Raw genomic sequence first — 21,140 nt, 5'->3', positions numbered from 1 at the left:
GAGATGGACATCCTTGAAACGGACGCGTACGACAGGAGACAGAGGAGGAACACGGTAGCTACAAGCCCTTCCCTGTTGACTCTTAAGAAATACTTAAAGGTGCTATAGATAAAACATTTATGTAGAGTAATCACAATATTTTGTATTTTTTTTAAAGAGAATACATCCAGAGCTTTTACAAAGGTGTGGAATAAAAGTATTGCCCTAAATAAATCTTGATGAATAAATTGATAAAAAAAAATAGATTTGCGGATCCAAAATCAATGTTGTTGTTTACATGTTACGTTGCATGTATCTCCTCCCTACTCCCCCATTTCCCCACATGGAACGCATCCGATTAGATAAATGACATGCTGGTGCTCTAGTGCAACATCTAGTGGCTGAATGTTATCTATAGCACCTTTAAAGCTAGCTAGCTACAGAGATACTTTAAAGAGATACTAATAGTTCTGTATTCACTACCCTAGACAGAACTAGCCACCTATATCTACACAATGACACCGTGTGTTACCATGTCAGTCTGTGTGTCTGTTCGTACATTCAAGGCGTGGTGGGAGTCTCCTTTGCCATCGCTAACTTCCTGTATGTCAACCCCCTCCAGTCCTGCGTCCTCCTCTTCTCCCTCCTGCCCTTCTTCCTGGCCACGGCCCTCTTCTTCTACCTGTGGACTCCAGCCTCCGCCCCCTCGGTCCTGGGTGCTGCCGTGAAGGCGGCGCCGGTGGTCCTGCTGGCGGCCGTGGTGCTGGGCTGGAACGGAGCCCAGAGCATCCTGGGCGTGGCGGGAGGCCTGGTGTTCTCCGCCGTCGGGGACGTCTGTCTGATCTGGCCGGAGCTCTTCCTCCACGGTGAGAGCAGCTCGTTATGTCTGCGGTGTCGGGGTGCGGGGGGTGGTGTGATCTTAAAGGTGTTATAGATAACATTCAGCTACTAGATGGTGTCAGGGTGGGGGGGGGGTGATATGATCTTAAAGGTGTTATAGATAACATTCAGCCACTAGATGGTGTCAGGGTGATGTGATCTTAAAGGTGTTATAGATAACATTCAGCCACTAGATGGTGTCAGGGTGATGTGATCTTAAAGGTGTTATAGATAACATTCAGCCACTAGATGGTGTCAGGCAGTGGCGTCGCGTGGGTAAAATAACAGGGGAAGCCAAATTTATTAAATATTTGTATTGATATATATATATTTTTTTATTTTCTTTTTTAAGTCAAGCAGTCACCATGTACACTACAGTATGACTCGGCGGCCAGTCAAACTTTCTTTATTTAACAGATTGCAGAATGGGTACAATACAGTACGGCTCAATACACACAATTGTATAAGGGGATGCAGCGTTTGTCTTGTTTACATCAGGGTCATTAATACTGCTGGAGCATTGGTTCATTTTTGGTCAGATTTTTCCTTGCACGATTTTGCGCGCCGCGTGGGAGCAAATTCGAGACACATTGTTGCAAAATGTGTCCCACGGTCTCCTCTATGGCCGTGAATATTTTCACGCTGATCGGAATCACGGCGCGCCCGTGGGACACTTTTCCGTTTCGGCGAGTTTATTCCACGCTTTCGGCTTTCCTTTTCTAAGCATTTTCGGGGCTACATGTGAATGAGTAAAAGTTGCGGGACCCCCAGATGTTTCCACGATAGAAAGCTCGCGTGGATCCCCTAATAGGCTCACTTAATACAGCATTTTTAAATTCACGCAACATTTTCAGGGTCGCGAGCCGACCTTTTCCCCTCGTTTTCGATGATGGAAGTGATTTAGGAAAAGCTTCGGCACACCGAGAGGTACCCGTGGATTTAATCTCGTGAGGATCGGGGCAATATTCGGCCCGTGGGAGCAGTCACGGGTTAATACAATTTTCAGAGTGCAGAGGGGAGGTGTGCAGAGGGGATGCCAGACTAATTATTCTGCTCACAGCCCCGTTTTAAACTTTTAAGGTGTGGCAGTCAGCTCGAATCTGATTGGCTAGTATCGGTTTTGGACTCTACATACATGAATCACATGGGTGAGGCTGGAGAAAGACACCTACCCCCTGCCTCTCCTCTAGCTGCAGTGAGCACAGTGAGTCTGACAGTGTGTTAGAGAGAGAGTGAGAAGGAGAAGAGGGAGACATTAAAAACACAGATGAAAAAGAATGTAAACTATATTAAAAAATAATTATATATATATATATATTTTTTTTTTGTTTTGTTTTTTTCATATTTCATATTTGATATTAATTCATATTTTGATAGGGAGTGTGCGGGAGCTTAGAGGACTGTATATAATTATCACCTTAGGGGGTGTGGTAGGATGCCTTAACTCTTAAACTAATTGTACCAAATACACAACTGAGTGAATAACTTAAAATGGAGTCACCTAAACTAGAAAGAGCGAGGAAACTGTTTGAAACATAATGCTTTTATATAAGCAAAAAAGGGGAAAAAGATACATACAAAATATTGTTATCACATTACACAAAGCCTGATTAAATACTATTACTAAATTTAGATGGGCGCCCAAATAGTTATAATAAAGTGTTCTGCCCAAACGTTGCCGCGGTTACCACTGTGACAGAGGAACAATTCCCTCTGCAGGAATGAGAGAGATGGAGGTGATGAGGAGTAGTAGACCGCTGCGTGTTGATGAGGGCGGGAAGACGCTGCCCGGTCCAATAGGCGCCACTAGTCTGCTCCTGCAGACCAGATGCTCCGCTGTGGTGGTCCGAGTGTCTCGCTCCGCTCCGTGGTGCTGCACGGCGCACGCCGACAGCTGCTGCAGACACGCTGGTCCCCTCTGTACCACAGGTTACTGCTATGGCTACTTCGTAGGACTAGTTGTGTCCCTTTACAGCGACACAGACCTTATCTAAATGTTCTCTGGTCTGTGTTATATATCGACTGATATGTCCAGTACAGAGCAGCTATCGAAGCATGAGCCGAAGCTACTTTAGGTATTAGAGCCGAGCTAGCTAGCTTCGGCTAACTGGTAACGATAGATGGGGAATACTATAGTCTGCTGTAATATGCTAATCCCAGACGTTTACTAAACATCAAATTAGCTGGGTACTAAAACTCACTCTCTCTTGGGGGTATAATGTCCGCTTGGTAAGCCACTTTACATACTTGGTCACCGTCAAACTATAACGTTAACGAGAGCAACGCCGTGTGTACGTCCGCTCTCTTCCGTTGGTCCGGTCAAGTTCAACGTCAATAAGCTCATAGAGAGGAAGTGACGCAGATACGAGGGGACACTAAACCACCTCTGGCCCACTAGATGGCAGCACCGTCATATAACCTGAGATGCAATCAATAGGCAGCAGTGTAACATTATGTGGTAAATAATAACTTAACTCCCACATATTAACTTAAAGGGGGATTATTTTAGGTCTAATTTTACCTAATTGCAGACCCTTCAGCACAGCCGCCCCCTGATTTGCGGCGCTAATCAGTACTGAGGTCTGCTGAATGTCTAGTAGTCACTCAGGCTGGTCAGAGTCAGAGTACGGGGGTAGTCGGATCAGTCGAGCCACTGGTCTGTGGTATGTTCTTCCTCCGACCTCCACGATAGCAGAGCGGACTCTTCCGTCTTGCCCTTTTACCACACTCTTCACCCCTCCGGTGAGCCAGCGGGCTCGGGGAAGCGCCTGATCCACGATCATGACTGGGGTTCCTGGTTCTAGGTTGCCTCTTTCAGTGATCCACTTGCGGCGGCCTTGCAGCGATGGGAGATATTCGGTGGTGAACCTCTTCCAGAATTGGTCGGCTAAAGCCTGACAATACCTCCATTGTCTTCTGCCGATGATCTCGGTGGAGGCGTAGACCGCAAAGGGAAGGGCCGCGTCTCGCCGCCCCATCAAAAGGCTGTTGGGTGTTATGGGGTCGAGATCGGCCGCGTCGCTACTGACGTACCCCAGTGGCTTGGAATTCAGAATGGCTTCAATCTCCACCAGCACGGTGTTGAAGACCTCTGCCTTCGGAACCTGTCCTCTGAGCGCGGCTGCTAGAGCAGCCTTTACTGACTTGACCTCTCTCTCCCACGTTCCACCGAAGTGGGGTGCATTTGGAGGGTTGTAGGAGAAGGTGACCTGTTGGGAGACCAGCTCGTCCCTCAACTCCTCACTCATCTGGTGGTAACTCTTGATGAGTTCAGCTTCTCCTCCCTTGAAATTCGTCCCGTGATCAGACCATAAGGTATGGGGTCGCCCTCTCCTTCCAGTAAATCGACGGAATGACTGGAGGAAGCTGTCTGTTGTCATTTCAGCCAGCACCTCGAGATGGACGGCTCTCGTGGTGAGGCACTTGAAGATGATTCCCCATCTCTTAGCAGTTGCTCTCCCGATCTCCGCCTTGATGGTGAAGGGCCCGAAGCAGTCCATGCCCGTGTTGTGGAAGGGCGCTTCTTGGAGACGGAGGCGGCAGGATGGGAGGTCAGCCATTCGTGGCATGATGGGTTGGGCTCTGAGCTTCTGGCAGTCTGTGCATGACCGTTGGTAACGCCGCACAGCCTCCCGGCCGCGAAGTATCCAGAACCTTCTCCTGAGCTCCGCGAAGAGCCGCTCCGCTCCAGGGTGATACAATTTGGTGTCATAGTGACGAATCACCAAGTTAGTCACCGGATGCTTCGAGGGGAGTAGGATGGGGTGTTTGCTGTCCTCAGTGAGGCCCTGAGCCCGTCGTAGGCGGCCTCCGACACGTATGAGGTCTTTCTCGTCCAGTTCGGGGGCCAGTAGCCTCAGCTTGCTGTCTCTTGGTAGCTCCATCTTCCGTCCCAAGCACGCCATCTCGATCTGGAAGACCTCCCGCTGCACCCTCTGCAGCAACATGATCTCAGCTGCGGCGTAGTCGTCGGCGCTGAGAGGGGTCGGGTCTCCGGGACCGGGGTTCCGGTGGTGGAAGGTACGTACTTGGAGCTCTTCTAGGGTCTGGCAATCCTCAACCTTGGGACCGTCAGTATTTGAAGGGTCTTGGAGTCCAGTGAGGCCGCAGAAGATGGACTTCTTAAGTTCCACCTCCACCTCTGCGTTCTCCAAGTTCGGAGGAGAAGGCCAGTCTTCTTCTGGCTTGCGTAGGTAGTCGGGTCCACGGTGGTAGAGGTTGGGACGTGCCAATTCCTCGAGGGTCGCACCTCTGGTGATCACGTCCGCCGGGTTAACATCTGTCGAAACGTATCGCCAGCAGCTGATCCCCACAAGCTCTTGGATCTCTGTCACCCTTGTTCCTACGAATACTTTATATCTGCACGAAGTCGACTGGATCCACTGGATGACTGTTGTGGAGTCAGACCACATCGACACCGCGTGAAGGGGGAGGTGCAGCTCTTCCTTCAGCATCTTTCCCAACTGGGCTCCACTTAGAGCTGCGCAGAGCTCCAGCCGGGGAATGGATTGCTGCTTCTTGGGTGCAACTCTTGAGCGTGCAAGAATGAAGGAGACGTGGACTGTGTCGTCGGGCTCCACCGCGCGCAGGTACGCTACTGCACCATATGCCTTCTCAGACGCGTCACAGAATACATGAAGGGAGAGCTGGCTGCCGGTCAGACTGACGCTCGAGGGAAAGTAGCTCCTGGGAAACTCGATCTGTTGGAGGGTGGGGAGCTCTTCTTCCCACTTCTTCCACTTCGCCCCGAGTGTCTCTGGTAGGGGGTCATCCCATCCCTTCGCCTCAGTCCACAGCTCGCTGACCAGAGCCTTGGCACGAGTCGTGTAGGGGTTGATGTAACCCAACGGGTCATATTGACTCGCCAGAGTACTGTAGATCGACCTCCTGGTTACGTAATGGCGAGTCTCGATTTTCTTTTGCCGGTAACACAGGGTGTCAGACTTGAAACGCCAGAGGAGACCCAGAGTCATTTCATGGGCGTCCTCACTTGACTGGGAGAGCCAGGTCTCGCTGCTGTCAGCCTTCGCTTCGTCTGGGAGGTCTCGGACGACCTCAGGGTTGTTGGTGGCCCACTGGCGGACCTCAAAGCCAGCGGTGGCCAGGAAGGTGCGTATGTCATGCACCAGCTTGTAGGCCTCTTCCGCGGTCTCCACGCTGTGGAGGCAGTTGTCCACATAGAAACTGTGGTGGACAGCATCGGAGACTCCGGGGGGTGCGGCGCCGTCGTCGACATGAAGCTGCAGGGCGTAGGTGGCGCAACACGGGCTGCAGGTCGTCCCGAAGGGCAGCACCTCCCACTGATAGATGGACGGTTCCGGGTCGTCTGGGTTTTCTCTCCACAAGAACCTCATGAGTGGCTTATCTTCGTCGAGCAAACACACCTGATGGAACATGCGTTTGATGTCGCCACTGATGGCGGTCTTCTGTCGTCGGAAGCGCACCATGACTCCGAGGAGAGGAGGGGTCAGAGTCGGACCGGGCAGGAGATAGCGGTTGAGGTTCTGCTGGCGCACTTGAAAGCTGCAATTAAAGACCACTCTGTTCTTTCCGTTGTGCTTAACGTTATGGTGTGGAAGGTACCATGACTCGGTACTCCTTTCCGCCTCCTCAGGCTTCAGCCTCCTGACTAGTCCAGACTCTATGAGCTTGCTCATTTCTGTGGCGTAGGCGGCAGCCGTCTCGGGGTCTCTGCTGAGTCTTCTTTCAGTGCTAAGCAGACACGGCTTCGCTACTCCTGGGGGAACCTTGAAGGTCGGCATGGGCTCTCTTCTCAAGAGCGGTGTGGCGTATCTGAGGACACCGCGCACGCAGACACGCTTGGTCTTGGCTTGGAGAAGATCCATCGCCGCCTTATCTTCTTTGGAGCGAGTGTGTATCTTCTCGTTTTTGTATGGAGCAATGTCCAGCTGCCATAACCTCTGAACATTCTCCAGCAATGCCTCGTCTTCATGCCCCGCTCCAATGAAGAGGCAGTGGGTCTGACGGGCGTTCAGATTTCTTAGACTGATGGGGCCCTGCAGGGTCCAGCCTAGCGGAGTCTCCAGGGCGACGGGACATCCGGGTGGACCCGGGATGATGTGCTTGGGTAAAGTGAGGTTCACATTATCGGAGCCGAGCAGGAGGGTGGGCTTCACCTCCATTGCAGCGTTGATCCCCAGATTACGGAGATGTGGGTACCTCTTCATGAGGGACTCCATCGGGTAGCCGTAACTGGAGAGGCACAACCCGGCAGCTGTGAATACGCGGCTCACTTTGAAGACTTCCTTCGGCCGTCCGGCCGGTGTGAGGGTGAGGGCCACACTTTCTCCTCGAATAGTGGTGCGCCCTGGTTGGATGGTGAGGAGATCCAGCTCCTCTGCGTCGCCCACGAGTCCAAGGGCGATGGCAGCCTCACGCATCAGCAGCGTGCGCTCCGAGCCATCGTCAATAACCGCGTAGGTCTCCAGAGTCTTGTCGCGGTTCCGCAGGACCACCGGCACAATCTTCAACAGCACGCGGGGAGTGCTGCCTCTCACGGGGCCCACGTAGTAGTTGCGTAGCTCTCTAGAGGGCTCATCACGGACTTCCGCCACATAAGGCTTAGCCTTGTCGTCTCTATTGTTGAGGTCGTGGAGGGCCGTGAGGTGGATCTTCCCGCACCCGCTCTGTCTGCAGGGTCCCTTGAGGGTGCAGTCCTTTGCTCGGTGCTCACGGGCGCACTTCCAGCACCGCTTATTCTCTATTATCCACTGTTTCTTTTCCTCTGTAGTCTTCTCCTTGAACACGGGACAGTTGTCTAGCCAGTGGACCTCTGTGCAGCACTGGCATGGCGGCGGAGTCTTCTTCTCTCCTTTCTTCTGGGAGGAGAAGCCTCGTTGGCCTTTCGGGGGCCCTTGGTGCTCCTTTGATGTGGTTTCATGTACGGTGGTCAGCACCCTAACGGGCCGCCCTGTTCGGTCTGACTTGTCTCGTCCACTGCGTCCATTGCCTCTCGGCTCTTCCCGCTTGGGGAGGCGGATGTGCCTCATCTCCGACTTCAGGAACTCTGAGAGCTCCATCAGGGTAGACAGTGGCTGTTGGGGGTGGAGACGCTCGTGTTCCCGTCGGAACCTCTCTTCCCTTTCCTTTGGAAGCTTCCTGACGAAGCGTTCTACGTTGGAGCCTGCATAGAGCTCAGTGCGGCCGGCGGCTCCTTGGAACGTCAGGAGGCTCACCAGAGCCTGTACCTTCAAGGAGTATGCGTCCAGGGCGTGGTCGTCCTTTATGTCTGCCATTTCTCCCAGCTCGTGGATCTCCTCCACTATGTGGTCCCACGGGCGTCCCCAGCGCTCGTCCAGGGCCTGGAGAGACGAAGTATAGGGGGTGGGGGAGTATGCGTTGGCAGTGCATATGAGCTTGGCCGCAGGCAGCGTACAGTGCATAGACAGCTCGAGGAACTTCTGTTGCTCGCTGTGGTTGGCGGCGCCCAGGAGGAACTCCAGACACATCCTCATGTCATGGTACTGACTTCTAGAATTGTCTTTGAAGAATGGGATGGCGCTCCCTGGTGGGCGCTGTGGGAGCGGGTCGTACCTAGGGGCCGGTGCAGTTACGGGCCAATGTTGATGGGATCTGGAGGTTGCTCTGTGTGTGGCGGGTAGCCGCTCACATTGAGAGCGGGGTGGCACCTCTCCTGGTGCCGTATATTCCTCCTGCAGACGAGCCAGTCGCCTTTCCAGGTCTTTGGAGTCGGCCTTGTCCCTTCTTCGGGGTCGGGGATACGTAGCCGGGTGCTCCTCCCTTTCAGGCTGGCGGCGCTGGGGTGAGTTATTCCTAGTGGATGCTCTTGATGATTGCCTGGAGGCAGAGGCCGATTGCAGTTGGGCGGTAGCGAGCCGGGTGTACTCCAAGGCCTGGGCTGCCGCTCTATCGCGCTCCCGCTCCAGTGCTTCCGCGGCTCTTCTTTCTCTGTCGAGCGCATCTTGGCGTTGTTGTTGCATGCATTGGAACATGAATTCTGTTTGGCTTGTAACGCTCCCTCTGCTTTGTGCTCTGCTGGGGGGCCTACTAGTTCTGCGAGTGTCTAGGAAGAACTCTCCCGGTTGGAAGTGATTGAAGTCCTGCCTGCCGCGTAGCTCCACTCTGTCTGGGGGATTGATATCCTCTCCAGGTTGCGAGTCGTTTTCAGCTGAGTCACTCTTCTCTTCTTCTTCAGACTCATCTTGCTCATCATACTCATCTTGGTTGGCGGTATCCAGTGGCGAGAAGGTAGTTATGTCTTTACTACCCGAGACTGCCACCTGGTGTCTCTTCTTCTCTTCAGGCCGCTGGGGGGTGTCAGTCGGGTCTGGCTCTGTTCTCAGAGTCTGATCTAACTGCGGTGTGGCAGCAGCACCCTCTACTAGCTGGGGTGTGCCTGCCGTCTGATCTAACTGTGGTGTGGCAGCAGCACCCTCTACTAACTGGGGTGTGCCTGCCGTCTGGGTTGTAAAGTCCCCTACTGTCCGGTCAGCTGATGTGTTTAGCATATGCTGATTGCTCTCCGAACTAGGGCTACTGGGTGTACCCAGGACACAGTCATCTAGTCGGGAGGGTAATCTACGCTCCCTAGGAGCACGTGTCTTCCCTTCAGGGAAGGGGGGGGGGGGGCCCTTTGAACCTACCTCGCTCTTTTGTGACATCCTATCTGGTTTAACTCCGGCTCGAAGTGACCAAATTGTGCGGGAGCTTAGAGGACTGTATATAATTATCACCTTAGGGGGTGTGGTAGGATGCCTTAACTCTTAAACTAATTGTACCAAATACACAACTGAGTGAATAACTTAAAATGGAGTCACCTAAACTAGAAAGAGCGAGGAAACTGTTTGAAACATAATGCTTTTATATAAGCAAAAAAGGGGAAAAAGATACATACAAAATATTGTTATCACATTACACAAAGCCTGATTAAATACTATTACTAAATTTAGATGGGCGCCCAAATAGTTATAATAAAGTGTTCTGCCCAAACGTTGCCGCGGTTACCACTGTGACAGAGGAACAATTCCCTCTGCAGGAATGAGAGAGATGGAGGTGATGAGGAGTAGTAGACCGCTGCGTGTTGATGAGGGCGGGAAGACGCTGCCCGGTCCAATAGGCGCCACTAGTCTGCTCCTGCAGACCAGATGCTCCGCTGTGGTGGTCCGAGTGTCTCGCTCCGCTCCGTGGTGCTGCACGGCGCACGCCGACAGCTGCTGCAGACACGCTGGTCCCCTCTGTACCACAGGTTACTGCTATGGCTACTTCGTAGGACTAGTTGTGTCCCTTTACAGCGACACAGACCTTATCTAAATGTTCTCTGGTCTGTGTTATATATCGACTGATATGTCCAGTACAGAGCAGCTATCGAAGCATGAGCCGAAGCTACTTTAGGTATTAGAGCCGAGCTAGCTAGCTTCGGCTAACTGGTAACGATAGATGGGGAATACTATAGTCTGCTGTAATATGCTAATCCCAGACGTTTACTAAACATCAAATTAGCTGGGTACTAAAACTCACTCTCTCTTGGGGGTATAATGTCCGCTTGGTAAGCCACTTTACATACTTGGTCACCGTCAAACTATAACGTTAACGAGAGCAACGCCGTGTGTACGTCCGCTCTCTTCCGTTGGTCCGGTCAAGTTCAACGTCAATAAGCTCATAGAGAGGAAGTGACGCAGATACGAGGGGACACTAAACCACCTCTGGCCCACTAGATGGCAGCACCGTCATATAACCTGAGATGCAATCAATAGGCAGCAGTGTAACATTATGTGGTAAATAATAACTTAACTCCCACATATTAACTTAAAGGGGGATTATTTTAGGTCTAATTTTACCTAATTGCAGACCCTTCAGCACAGGGAGGCTTGGCTTCCGTTGGCTTCCATAAGGATTCGCCACTGGTGTCAGGGTGATGTGATCTTAAAGGTGTTATAGATAACATTCAGCCACTAGATGGTGTCAGGGTGCGGTGATGTGATCTTAAAGGTGTTATAGATAGTATTTTATTTTAATGAATTTCTATCCATTGTCCATTGAAATACATATTCAGTAAGAAAGTACACCTTTTGAATACAAGAGGCCGACGCTACACAGGTTCCGGGAATCAGTTCTCTGGCCCGTTTACAACATGCAGGTATTACAGGTTTGAGTTGTGCTTGTACAGCACTTGGTTTAAATCCACCAGTCTAGTGGTTTAAATCCAAGCAGCACCAGTCTAATGGTTTAAATCCAAGCAGCACCAGTCTAGTGGTTTAAATCCAAGCTGCACCAGTATAACAGCATTGAGGCTTGAACTTTGCTTACCATTCAATTGTATCATATTTAGAAACAATTCAAATGTGTGTTTCAGGAATGGCCGCCTTCGCCGTGGCTCATCTCCAGTACTCCCTGACCTTCCTCACTGCTCGCTATTCGGCGCCCTCGGGCTCCTCCTGCTGCTCCCGTCTCCTCTACCTGCTCCTGCTGCTGGTGGGAGGCGGCGTGTACGTCCAGCTCTACCCCTTCCTGCAGAAAGCACCCGACTCTGCAGTGCTCACTCCGGCGGTGGGGGTCTACGTTGGCTTGATCGTTCTGATGGCGTCGCTGGCCGTCCGGACCCGCCAAGCGGCGACAGCGCTGGGCAGCCTGTCCTTCATGGTGTCGGACCTGGTGCTGTCTTTACACGTCTTCAAGGTGATCGAACCGCTGGAGCACGGCGACACCATCGTCATGGGGACATATTATCTGGCACAGCTTCTGATCGCCGTGGGGGACGTAAAGGCAGTGGAATACAAGAGTGACTTTGGCAAATGGAAGCGGTCCTAGGCGGTATCCCTGCGGCATCCCTCGCAAGTCTGCAAGTGGCTTCCCTCACTTGTCCTTCTGTTGGTAAAGATCCCATTGTTACCTATAAACAGCCCCTGTAGGCCTTTGTCTTGGTTTTGTGATATTTATACAGGTGAAGGAATGTAGGGGAGACGGTAATAGGCTATATTGGACACTCTTGGCCAGCAGAGCAAGGTATTTTTGTACTGTATTTTTATTGTATCTTGTATTGGTCAGAAGCCCTGGAATGTTCAGGTCACTACTGAGAATGAGGGAGCACACATGTAAATAAGTGTGTCGCTGAGAAGAACAATGTAAGTAGGCTCCCTTTACAGTGGAAAATAACTCATTCCTACTACTCTAGTCACTGACTACTTAACCCTTTCACTGCCACACGACAGAAGGTTAACCCTTTACTATCACACAACCGACGGCGATGCTCCATCATTAGCTCCGCATCCGCGGAGCTAATGATGGAGCATCGCCGTCGGTTGTGTGATAGTAAAGGGCTAACCTTCTGTATTGTCACAGTGAAAGGGTTAACCTTCTGTCGTGTGGCAGTGAAAGGGTTAAATGTGCTATAGATAACATTCAGCCACTAGATGTCGCACTAGCATGTCATTTATCCAATCAGGTGTATTCCATGTGGGGAAATATGGAAGAAGGGAGGGGATACATGCCTGCAACATGTAAACAACATTCATTTTGGACCCACCAAAATAATGGGCCTCATTCACCAATACTCTCTTAACTCTTATATTTTTCTGTCTTACGAGAAAAATAAGAAAAGCCACCGCCACATTCATCAACCCGTTCTTAACAAGTCTTCAAAGTCGTATTTGGGGGTAATTGACCAATGGTAGGCTTTAATTTTTTTTTATCTGGGTAAGAATGCTCTCGACCACTCTTAAAATTTGGTCTTGCCCAAGAGAAAAGCACAAATAAGAAAACATTGCTTAATCACAGGTAAGAACAAAATAAAAAATGCTAGTTATGAACAAAGAGGAAATCTGTTTTTATATTGCTTCGTGAATGAGGCCCATTGAATCAATATTAACAAAATTATCTATAGCATCTTTAAGTAGATCTTTTGGGTAATATGTTTGAAAGGTTTTTACTTCTATGAGTGTTTTCCAAGTAGTCCAAGACACAACAGTGGTGAATGCAGAATTAAAATTATTCATTCTGGACTATTTTGTCGACATGACCCATGACAAAAATCATTAGTGAGCTACTATTTTTCACTCTTTTCATTCGAGTAATTTTCTAGACAAGTACTGTTGCCATATTACTCTGTGCTTGATGCCTAAAGTCTGGTTTCTCTTAAGAAAGGATGCTGGGGCGGCTAGGTGGTGTAGTGGGCAAGGCGCTCGCCATCAACGCTGGAGACGCTGGGTTCGAATCCAGCTCTCGGCGTTGCTATCAGCTTGGCTGGTCGTTCTTCATACTAACACAATTGGTAGTGTTAGGGGTGGGAAAGCTGATGGGTGGGTCCTGGGCGTTGTGGACAGCGACCCCTACAGTTAGGTCGGGGGGCCTGCACAGCGAGGGTAAGATCTGGAGGGAGGTAGTGTGACCTTCCACACGTTACACTCTCCCGGTGAGAATCTGCGCTGCCAGGCTGGCTGCCGGCTGGCTGCACATGCGTCGGAGGAAAGCATGTGACAGTCTCCGGCCTCCCGGACCAACAGTAGGGGGGAGTGCGCAACAACCAGGAAGGGGGTTGGGAATTGGCATAACGACTAACAGTGGGATGGGAGAAAAAAATAAATCTGAAAAAGGAGGGGGAGGGGGGGGGGGGGATAATATAAAAAAAAAAAAAAAAAAAAAAGGATGCCGTCTTAGAAAACACGTTTTATTGAATGTGGTTCATGTGACTGCAGTATTTCCACGCGTCAACTGGTTGTAATTCATACAAATCAACATTTATTTTTATTCACAATAAATATGATACATATGAAAAATAATCTATTTGATGTTCAAGAAATGAATAAAAGTAAATGAAAATGACGTTTTGTTTTTAAACAGAATTATTCAGACAACAAACAGACAATACTTGGAACAGCACCCAAATTAAGAATTTAAATATGCAATTTCTATGCCCAAAGAAAGCTCTGATCTATGAAACACTCTCTCCCAGATCCAGACTCAAACCTGTGATGTCATCAGGTATAGTCTGGAGCTAGTGGATGAAGGGTTTTTATACCTGATTAGTCTAATAGTCCACTAATCGATCGAAAGGAGCCGTAGTCGACTGCCAAACTCTTAGTTGAATGCAAAAAGAAATAAAAAGATTATATATTTTTACAGCCTTAACACTTTGGATGCCAGCGACACGTTTTGTCGTTAGTTCATGCCGACCTTTGAATGCCACCAATGCTATATAGCGTTTGTTTGCCGTATTTTATTTTATTGCCGATTTTAATTCATATTTCATCAATCGAGCCTCAGTAGTGCTGCAGAGTCCCTCTGAGCTCAATTGGGAAGATACCGCCCCCTATCGTCTCTCCCTGTGTAACTGCACCCCATTAGTTTAGACTGATGGGGGGGGGGGGGGGGGGGGCAGTTTCCTCATTTTACTTTTCCGTCAAGCCAACTGAAGAGACCCAAGTTGATCGCCAACCCCAGAACAGCGTGGATTATGTATTTCCAGCACCCAACGCTGAATCAATAAACGCGATCGATATTTGGAATGGCGATCAGGAATTGGAATAATCTTTTTGGATAACATCTGATCTGAGGTTAGGAATCTATTTTACCAGTCTTTTTCACGCAAGCTTTTTTCACAGATATATCAACGTGTCCCATATGTGTGTGTGCCGCTGATCAGGAAATGAGAGAATCGATATTTCAGCCCGCTTCTATAGCGTGCATAAGTACACATATACTATCGATAATCTAGCGTTTATTTGAAAACGATTCCTAAATAGGCCGAAAAATGACAACGTTTTTGTGTATGCCAGAATATTCCAGTAAATGCCGTTTATCACGGAATCTTTATATTTTCCTGAAAAACGAGGGCTTTTCAAAATGCTATAAAACGGAAATGAAGCGATTAAAAAACAATCTGTTTCGACAATGTTGACCGCAAACAAGTCATTGATAAGCGACGGGCAGATTAGACACATAGCCATAATTTAAAACAGAGATTATGCGTTCACAACGCTATCATTGAAGTGGGTGCTGGCATTTAACCACGTTTTACCATGTTCACCAGTGGTAATCAAAGTGTTAATAATAATACATTGCTTCTTTTTTTGCATGCCAGTCGACTATCTGCAAATTTCGGCCATTCAAAGTAGACTATACAAATCCTTATTCGGGGACAGGCCTACTATGAGCTTTACTCTGTTACTGCTCAGTGTTCTCAGTTCAGAAGATGCACCTGTATACTCAGAACATCCCCCTGGGTGCTCTTTAGTGCTATCTAGAACAATTCATTGTTTATGGTTAAGCAGCTCTTTATACAGACTTTATACCTGATGACATCACAAGTTTTTAGCACTCTAGTTTTTGGATTTGGGAGAGTTGTTTGTGTAATATTTTTGGAATATCTTAAATTCTGTATATAGCATATCAGCATTCTGTTGATACTCCTGACTTATGGACTGTTTGAACTGATTACGTTTGAACTGATTATGTTTAATTGGATTATTCACGCAGTTTGTTTCAGGCTAGAGACGTCTGGTTGTTTTTTTTATCTGTTTTTGTAAGCTTGGCATCATTGTAAATGAGGGCCATCCTCAATGATTTCCCAATATCGAAATAACGGTTGAATAAATTAATGGGGGGGGTATGAATTCTTTAATTGGGTGTTGTTTCCCTTTAAGGAAATATGCAGATGATCCAAATACTGCATGTGAAAGGGACGGTAAAATAAATGTAGATATTACCAACATTGTCATGTAAATATTACTCAACATGAAACAAAGGAGTTTCAAATACAAAATATTACACCGGCCATTGTGGGATACTTGCTTCTGCATTGGAGATGTGTCATTTAAGGCTGAGACCACTTATCGATAACTGCGTGAAATCGATAAGTGGTGTCACTTACCGATTTTTTCTTTTTGCATGTGTACATTTAAAAAACAAATATTGTAATACTTTTTTCTTAAAAAAGAAAAACAAATATTATTTACGGTTAGTTTGTGTGTGTCGTGGACCAACTACAGCATCGCAAAAACTACAGTGAGTGCATGTGACACACACATGAACTAACGTTAAATAATATATTTTTATCTTTTTTAAGAAACAAATATTTTAAATATTTTTATTAAAATAGTTTACACATGCAAAATTATAAATACTTATTTTTTTTTAATATTTATCGATCATTTTGTCCCGATTTATCGATTCTTCCAAATGGCATATCGTCTCAGCCTTAGTGTCAGTGGCTTGAAAGCGTTTCACTGGAGCGCGGTGAAGCGGGAGCTCACAGGGGCGGCGCCTCGCACCCAAAGTTCAAAGCTTAAAGGACGGTGGATCAGCTGCTCACAGGCGCTTGTTCTCAGGCTCTACTCTCCGGTGAAAAGCAGCAGAGCGACGGCTTCCGCAGGGGAAGTTTCACGCTGCCTGTGCCGTGTCCGTACAGACGACCTCAGTCCAGCGGCGGGAGGTCGGCGGGAGGTCAGCGGGAGGTCAGCGGTCCATGCCGCTGTCACACGACTGGCGCCCAGAGACACAACAGGACCTCAGGCGCTCGCAGAAGTCCAGTTCTTCCTGTTGACAAGAGAAAAAGGGGAAATGTGTATAAGGCTGAGACGATATGCCATTTGGAAGAATCGATGAATCGGGACAGAATTATCGATAAATATTTCTATTAGTATTTAAAAAAAAAAAAAAAAAAAAATTATTTAAACAACACATTTGTGTTTATTTTGCAGCAATTCTTTGGTGTTGCCGCCATCTTTAGTGTTACAGATTTCCCCATTCAAAACGACCACAGTGATGCTTCTCATGTTACAGTCGGTGGTCTCTGGATGTGATGGAGGAGTGCACTGCTTATTGAATGCACGGTGCAGAGTTGCAATTCAACTGAATTTACATGAAATGGGGATGTTTTAACTAGTGCTGTCAGGCGATTACAAAAATGTATCTAATTAATTACAGGATTTGTAATTAATTAATCTAATTTGCGGCATAATTAATTAATCTAATTAACACGATAAACTGACAGCCCTAGTTTTAAACTAAAACATGCCACAAGACCTAGTATTTTAGTATAGTATATAAAGTATTACAAAAAAAAATATATATATATATATATATATATTTTTTTTACACATGCAAAAAAATCGATAAGTGGCATTATTAGACTCATTGGACCCATTGTGCAAAAAAAAGCAGGGACTTATTTCGGGTCGCAAAATGTGACCAAATAGGCGCACTGGGAGCCCTGCTGTAACGTCTTCACACACGGGCGCTTCACGTGCTGTTGTTTTCTGTTGGTCTGTTTTCACATCCCGCGCGAATCCAGCTGCCGGAGCTGCGCTTGTGCGTAAATGAGAAAATAAGAGTATCGATATGAACCGGTCTATATACGTTGCATCGATCCTATTGGATCATTGATAATTAGATCGATCATCCCACCCCTAGTGGATATCATGGAGAAGTGGGAGCTAGCATGGGGGGGGGGGGGGGGGGGGGGTTGGGACGCTGGAACTAGCCGTTGAGCAGGGGTGTAAAGTACTTGAGTAATTGTACTTTGTTACAATACTTAAGTACTGTTTTTTGGGGATTTGTACTTTACTCAAGTATTATTAGGTTTGTATACTTGTACTTTTACTCAATTACATTTCAGAGAAAAAAAAACATACTTTTTACTCCTTACATTTAGAATGCAGACCTACAACGTACAAAGTACAAATCTCACAGGTCCAACATTTTTATTAGTATTATTTGTTTCTCTGGCAGAACTAACTTAACGTTATTAATCCTGCAGCCGCACTTTATTTAAAAACAGCCAATCAAATCCCCATCAATGGAAAATTAACCCGCCCATACCCATGCCGATTGGTCCTTGTGCAAGACTAGAGAGCGGGGATCTTTGATTAAACACCTGCTAAATCAGAAAAATAGACGGTCAGAAAAAAAGTTTTTACTTTTTAGTACTTAGTTAACACTTTGATTGCCTAAGGCTAAATTCATGATATACAGTAGGTTGCCAGCTCTATTTGTCTATGGAGAAGTTCCCCTTCTTTGCAGGGCTATAACTTTTTAAATTCTATTGCTAAATTGCCATTATTAGGGCCCATTCAATGTCCTATATGTATTGTTCAGGGTGTATGAACGTTAAACTTTTTCATTCACATATTCATACTAAAATATGATCTAAAGTATAAGTATGTTTTCATCTCTTTCTGCAGCTTTCTCCAGAACGTGATTTATAGCCCCAAATGCATTATATTGATGATCAAATACAGTTTGATAGCAATCGGCGCGATATAAAAAAATCCAACTGGACGGACTTCTGGAAGTTACTACACGTCATCTGATGTTGACCGGATGGGCGAGGGGGCGTTTATAATTCCGTGGGCAGCGCTATACCATTCATCTAATGTGGGTCAAATGTTCATCATAGCAGTTAGTGTCGAACACGGTAATATTACACGCTAAAACTCACCCCAGTCTCCGCGGGCCGTTGGGCGATCATCGTGGGGTAGACAGTTTTCCATTATGGGATGTTGAAATAGTCGGTCCATTTCCAGGTTGTATAATAATATATACGTCCAAATCATGTTGTTTTTTCGAGTTATTTCCACCGATCGATGTTCACTGTGTGAAGACGGAGTCTCTCTAACGATAGCGAGTGCCCGGACCACATATGGAGTGAGTCCTGCCGGGTTAAAGGTTGACATCCGGTTTCGATCTGCCGATCGGCCACCAGATGGCGCTCTTGAACCGCTAGAGGATTGAGAGGAGATCACACTTGTGTCTCAGGGCCCCGGAAAGGAAATATGATTCCGATCACAGATTTTTGAAATATTGATATCAAAGACGAGTTACGGCGTCTTCGGCAACTTGAGCATGGCGGGGAAGGACGCCTAAACACGTCTTCCGGCAGTTAAAGTGTTAAGTACATTTAAAAGTAGAAACTTTTTGACTTTTACTCAAGAGTGTTTTTAGCCAGATGCTCTGACTTTTACTTGTGTGCGATTTTGAGACGGTACCCATACTTTCACTTAAGTATAATTTCTGGGTACTTTTTACACCCCTGCCGTTGAGCCTTCCTGAGGTGTCGTGGACCTAACTCGATGAAACACCAGTGAAGGGAGGTGCCCACTTGATAACTGGTGATATGCTGCTCTCACTGTCTATCTATCTACACTTGATAACTGGTGATATGCTGCTCTCACTGCCTATCTATCTACACTTGATAACTGGTGATATGCTGCTCTCGCTGTCTATCTATCTACACTTGATAACTGGTGATATGCTGCTCTCGCTGTCTATCTATCTACACTTGATAACTGGTGATATGCTGCTCTCGCTGTCTATCTATCTACACTTGATAACTGGTGATATGCTGCTCTCACTGTCTATCTATCTACACTTGATAACTGGTGATATGCTGCTCTCGCTGTCTATCTATCTACACTTGATAACTGGTGATATGCTGCTCTCACTGTCTATCTATCTACACTTGATAACTGGTGATATGCTGCTCTCGCTGCCTATCTATCTACACTTGATAACTGGTGATATGCTGCTCTCGCTGCCTATCTATCTACACTTGATAACTGGTGATATGCTGCTCTCGCTGCCTATCTATCTACACTTGATAACCCTGGTGATATGCTGCTCTCGCTGCCTATCTATCTACACTTGATAACTGGTGATATGCTGCTCTCGCTGCCTATCTATCTACACTTGATAACCCTGGTGATATGCTGCTCTCGCTGCCTATCTATCTACACTTGATAACTGGTGATATGCTGCTCTCGCTGCCTATCTATCTACACTTGATAACCCTGGTGATATGCTGCTCTCGCTGTCTATCTATCTACACTTGATAACTGGTGATATGCTGCTCTCGCTGTCTATCTATCTACACTTGATAACTGGCGATATGCTGCTCTCGCTGCCTATCTATCTACACTTGATAACCCTGGTGATATGCTGCTCTCGCTGCCTATCTATCTACACTTGATAACTGGTGATATGCTGCTCTCGCTGCCTATCTATCTACACTTGATAACTGGTGATATGCTGCTCTCGCTGCCTATCTATCTACACTTGATAACCCTGGTGATATGCTGCTCTCGCTGCCTATCTATCTACACTTGATAACTGGTGATATGCTGCTCTCGCTGCCTATCTATCTACACTTGATAACCCTGGTGATATGCTGCTCTCGCTGCCTATCTATCTACACTTGATAACTGGTGATATGCTGCTCTCGCTGTCTATCTATCTACACTTGATAACTGGTGATATGCTGCTCTCGCTGCCTATCTATCTACACTTGATAACTGGTGATATGCTGCTCTCGCTGTCTATCTATCTACACTTGATAACTGGTGATATGCTGCTCTCGCTGCCTATCTATCTACACTTGATAACTGGTGATATGCTGCTCTCGCTGCCTATCTATCTACACTTGATAACTGGTGATATGCTGCTCTCGCTGCCTATCTATCTACACTTGATAACCCTGGTGATATGCTGCTCTCGCTGCCTATCTATCTACACTTGATAACTGGTGATATGCTGCTCTCGCTGCCTATCTATCTACACTTGATAACCCTGGTGATATGCTGCTCTCGCTGCCTATCTATCTACACTTGATAACTGGTGATATGCTGCTCTCGCTGTCTATCTATCTACACTTGATAACTGGTGATATGCTGCTCTCGCTGCCTATCTATCTACACTTGATAACTGGTGATATGCTGCTCTCGCTGCCTATCTATCTACACTTGATAACTGGTGATATGCTGCTCTCGCTGCCTATCTATCTACACTTGATAACTGGTGATATGCTGCTCTCGCTGCCTATCTATCTACACTTGATAACTGGTGATATGCTGCTCTCGCTGTCTATCTATCTACACTTGATAACTGGTGATATGCTGCTCTCGCTGCCTATCTATCTACACTTGATAACTGGTGATATGCTGCTCTCGCTGCCTATCTATCTACACTTGATAACTGGTGATATGCTGCTCTCGCTGTCTATCTATCTACACTTGATAACTGGTGATATGCTGCTCTCGCTGCCTATCTATCTACACTTGATAACTGGTGATATGCTGCTCTCGCTGCCTATCTATCTACACTTGATAACTGGTGATATGCTGCTCTCGCTGCCTATCTATCTACACTTGATAACTGGTGATATGCTGCTCTCACTGTCTATCTATCTACACTTGATAACTGGTGATATGCTGCTCTCACTGTCTATCTATCTACACTTGATAACCCTGGTGATATGCTGCTCTCACTGTCTATCTATCTACACTTGATAACTGGTGATATGCTGCTCTCGCTGT

At 47.3% G+C, this 21,140-nt stretch overlaps 2 protein-coding genes across 2 annotated transcripts in view; one reads left to right on the top strand and one right to left on the bottom strand.

The window, feature by feature from the left end:
* On the top strand, positions 1-11,646 carry tmem86b (transmembrane protein 86B; the record flags this gene model as incomplete). The annotated part of the gene is made up of 3 exons (XM_084330678.1): positions 1-54; positions 602-845; positions 11,192-11,646. The coding sequence occupies exons 1-3, from the start codon at positions 4-6 to the stop codon at positions 11,644-11,646; spliced, it is 750 nt and encodes a 249-aa protein (XP_084186804.1). The 5' UTR covers positions 1-3.
* A 1,847-nt stretch (positions 11,647-13,493) lies between these two features.
* The window catches only part of hspbp1 (HSPA (heat shock 70kDa) binding protein, cytoplasmic cochaperone 1), a 29,078-nt gene continuing 21,431 nt past the window's right edge, over positions 13,494-21,140 (bottom strand). The window contains exon 8 of the mRNA XM_084330756.1: positions 13,494-16,368. Within this exon, the coding sequence (XP_084186882.1) occupies positions 16,288-16,368 (81 nt within the window). The 3' untranslated portion in view covers positions 13,494-16,287. The remainder of the gene's footprint in view (positions 16,369-21,140) is intronic.

The sequence above is a fragment of the Notolepis coatsorum genome (assembly GCF_963971535.1).
Source record: "Notolepis coatsorum genome assembly, chromosome: 15".
Lineage (NCBI taxonomy): Eukaryota > Metazoa > Chordata > Actinopteri > Aulopiformes > Paralepididae > Notolepis > Notolepis coatsorum.
The sequence above is the reverse complement of the archived record's forward strand: the minus strand, read 5'-3'. Positions and strand labels throughout refer to the sequence as shown.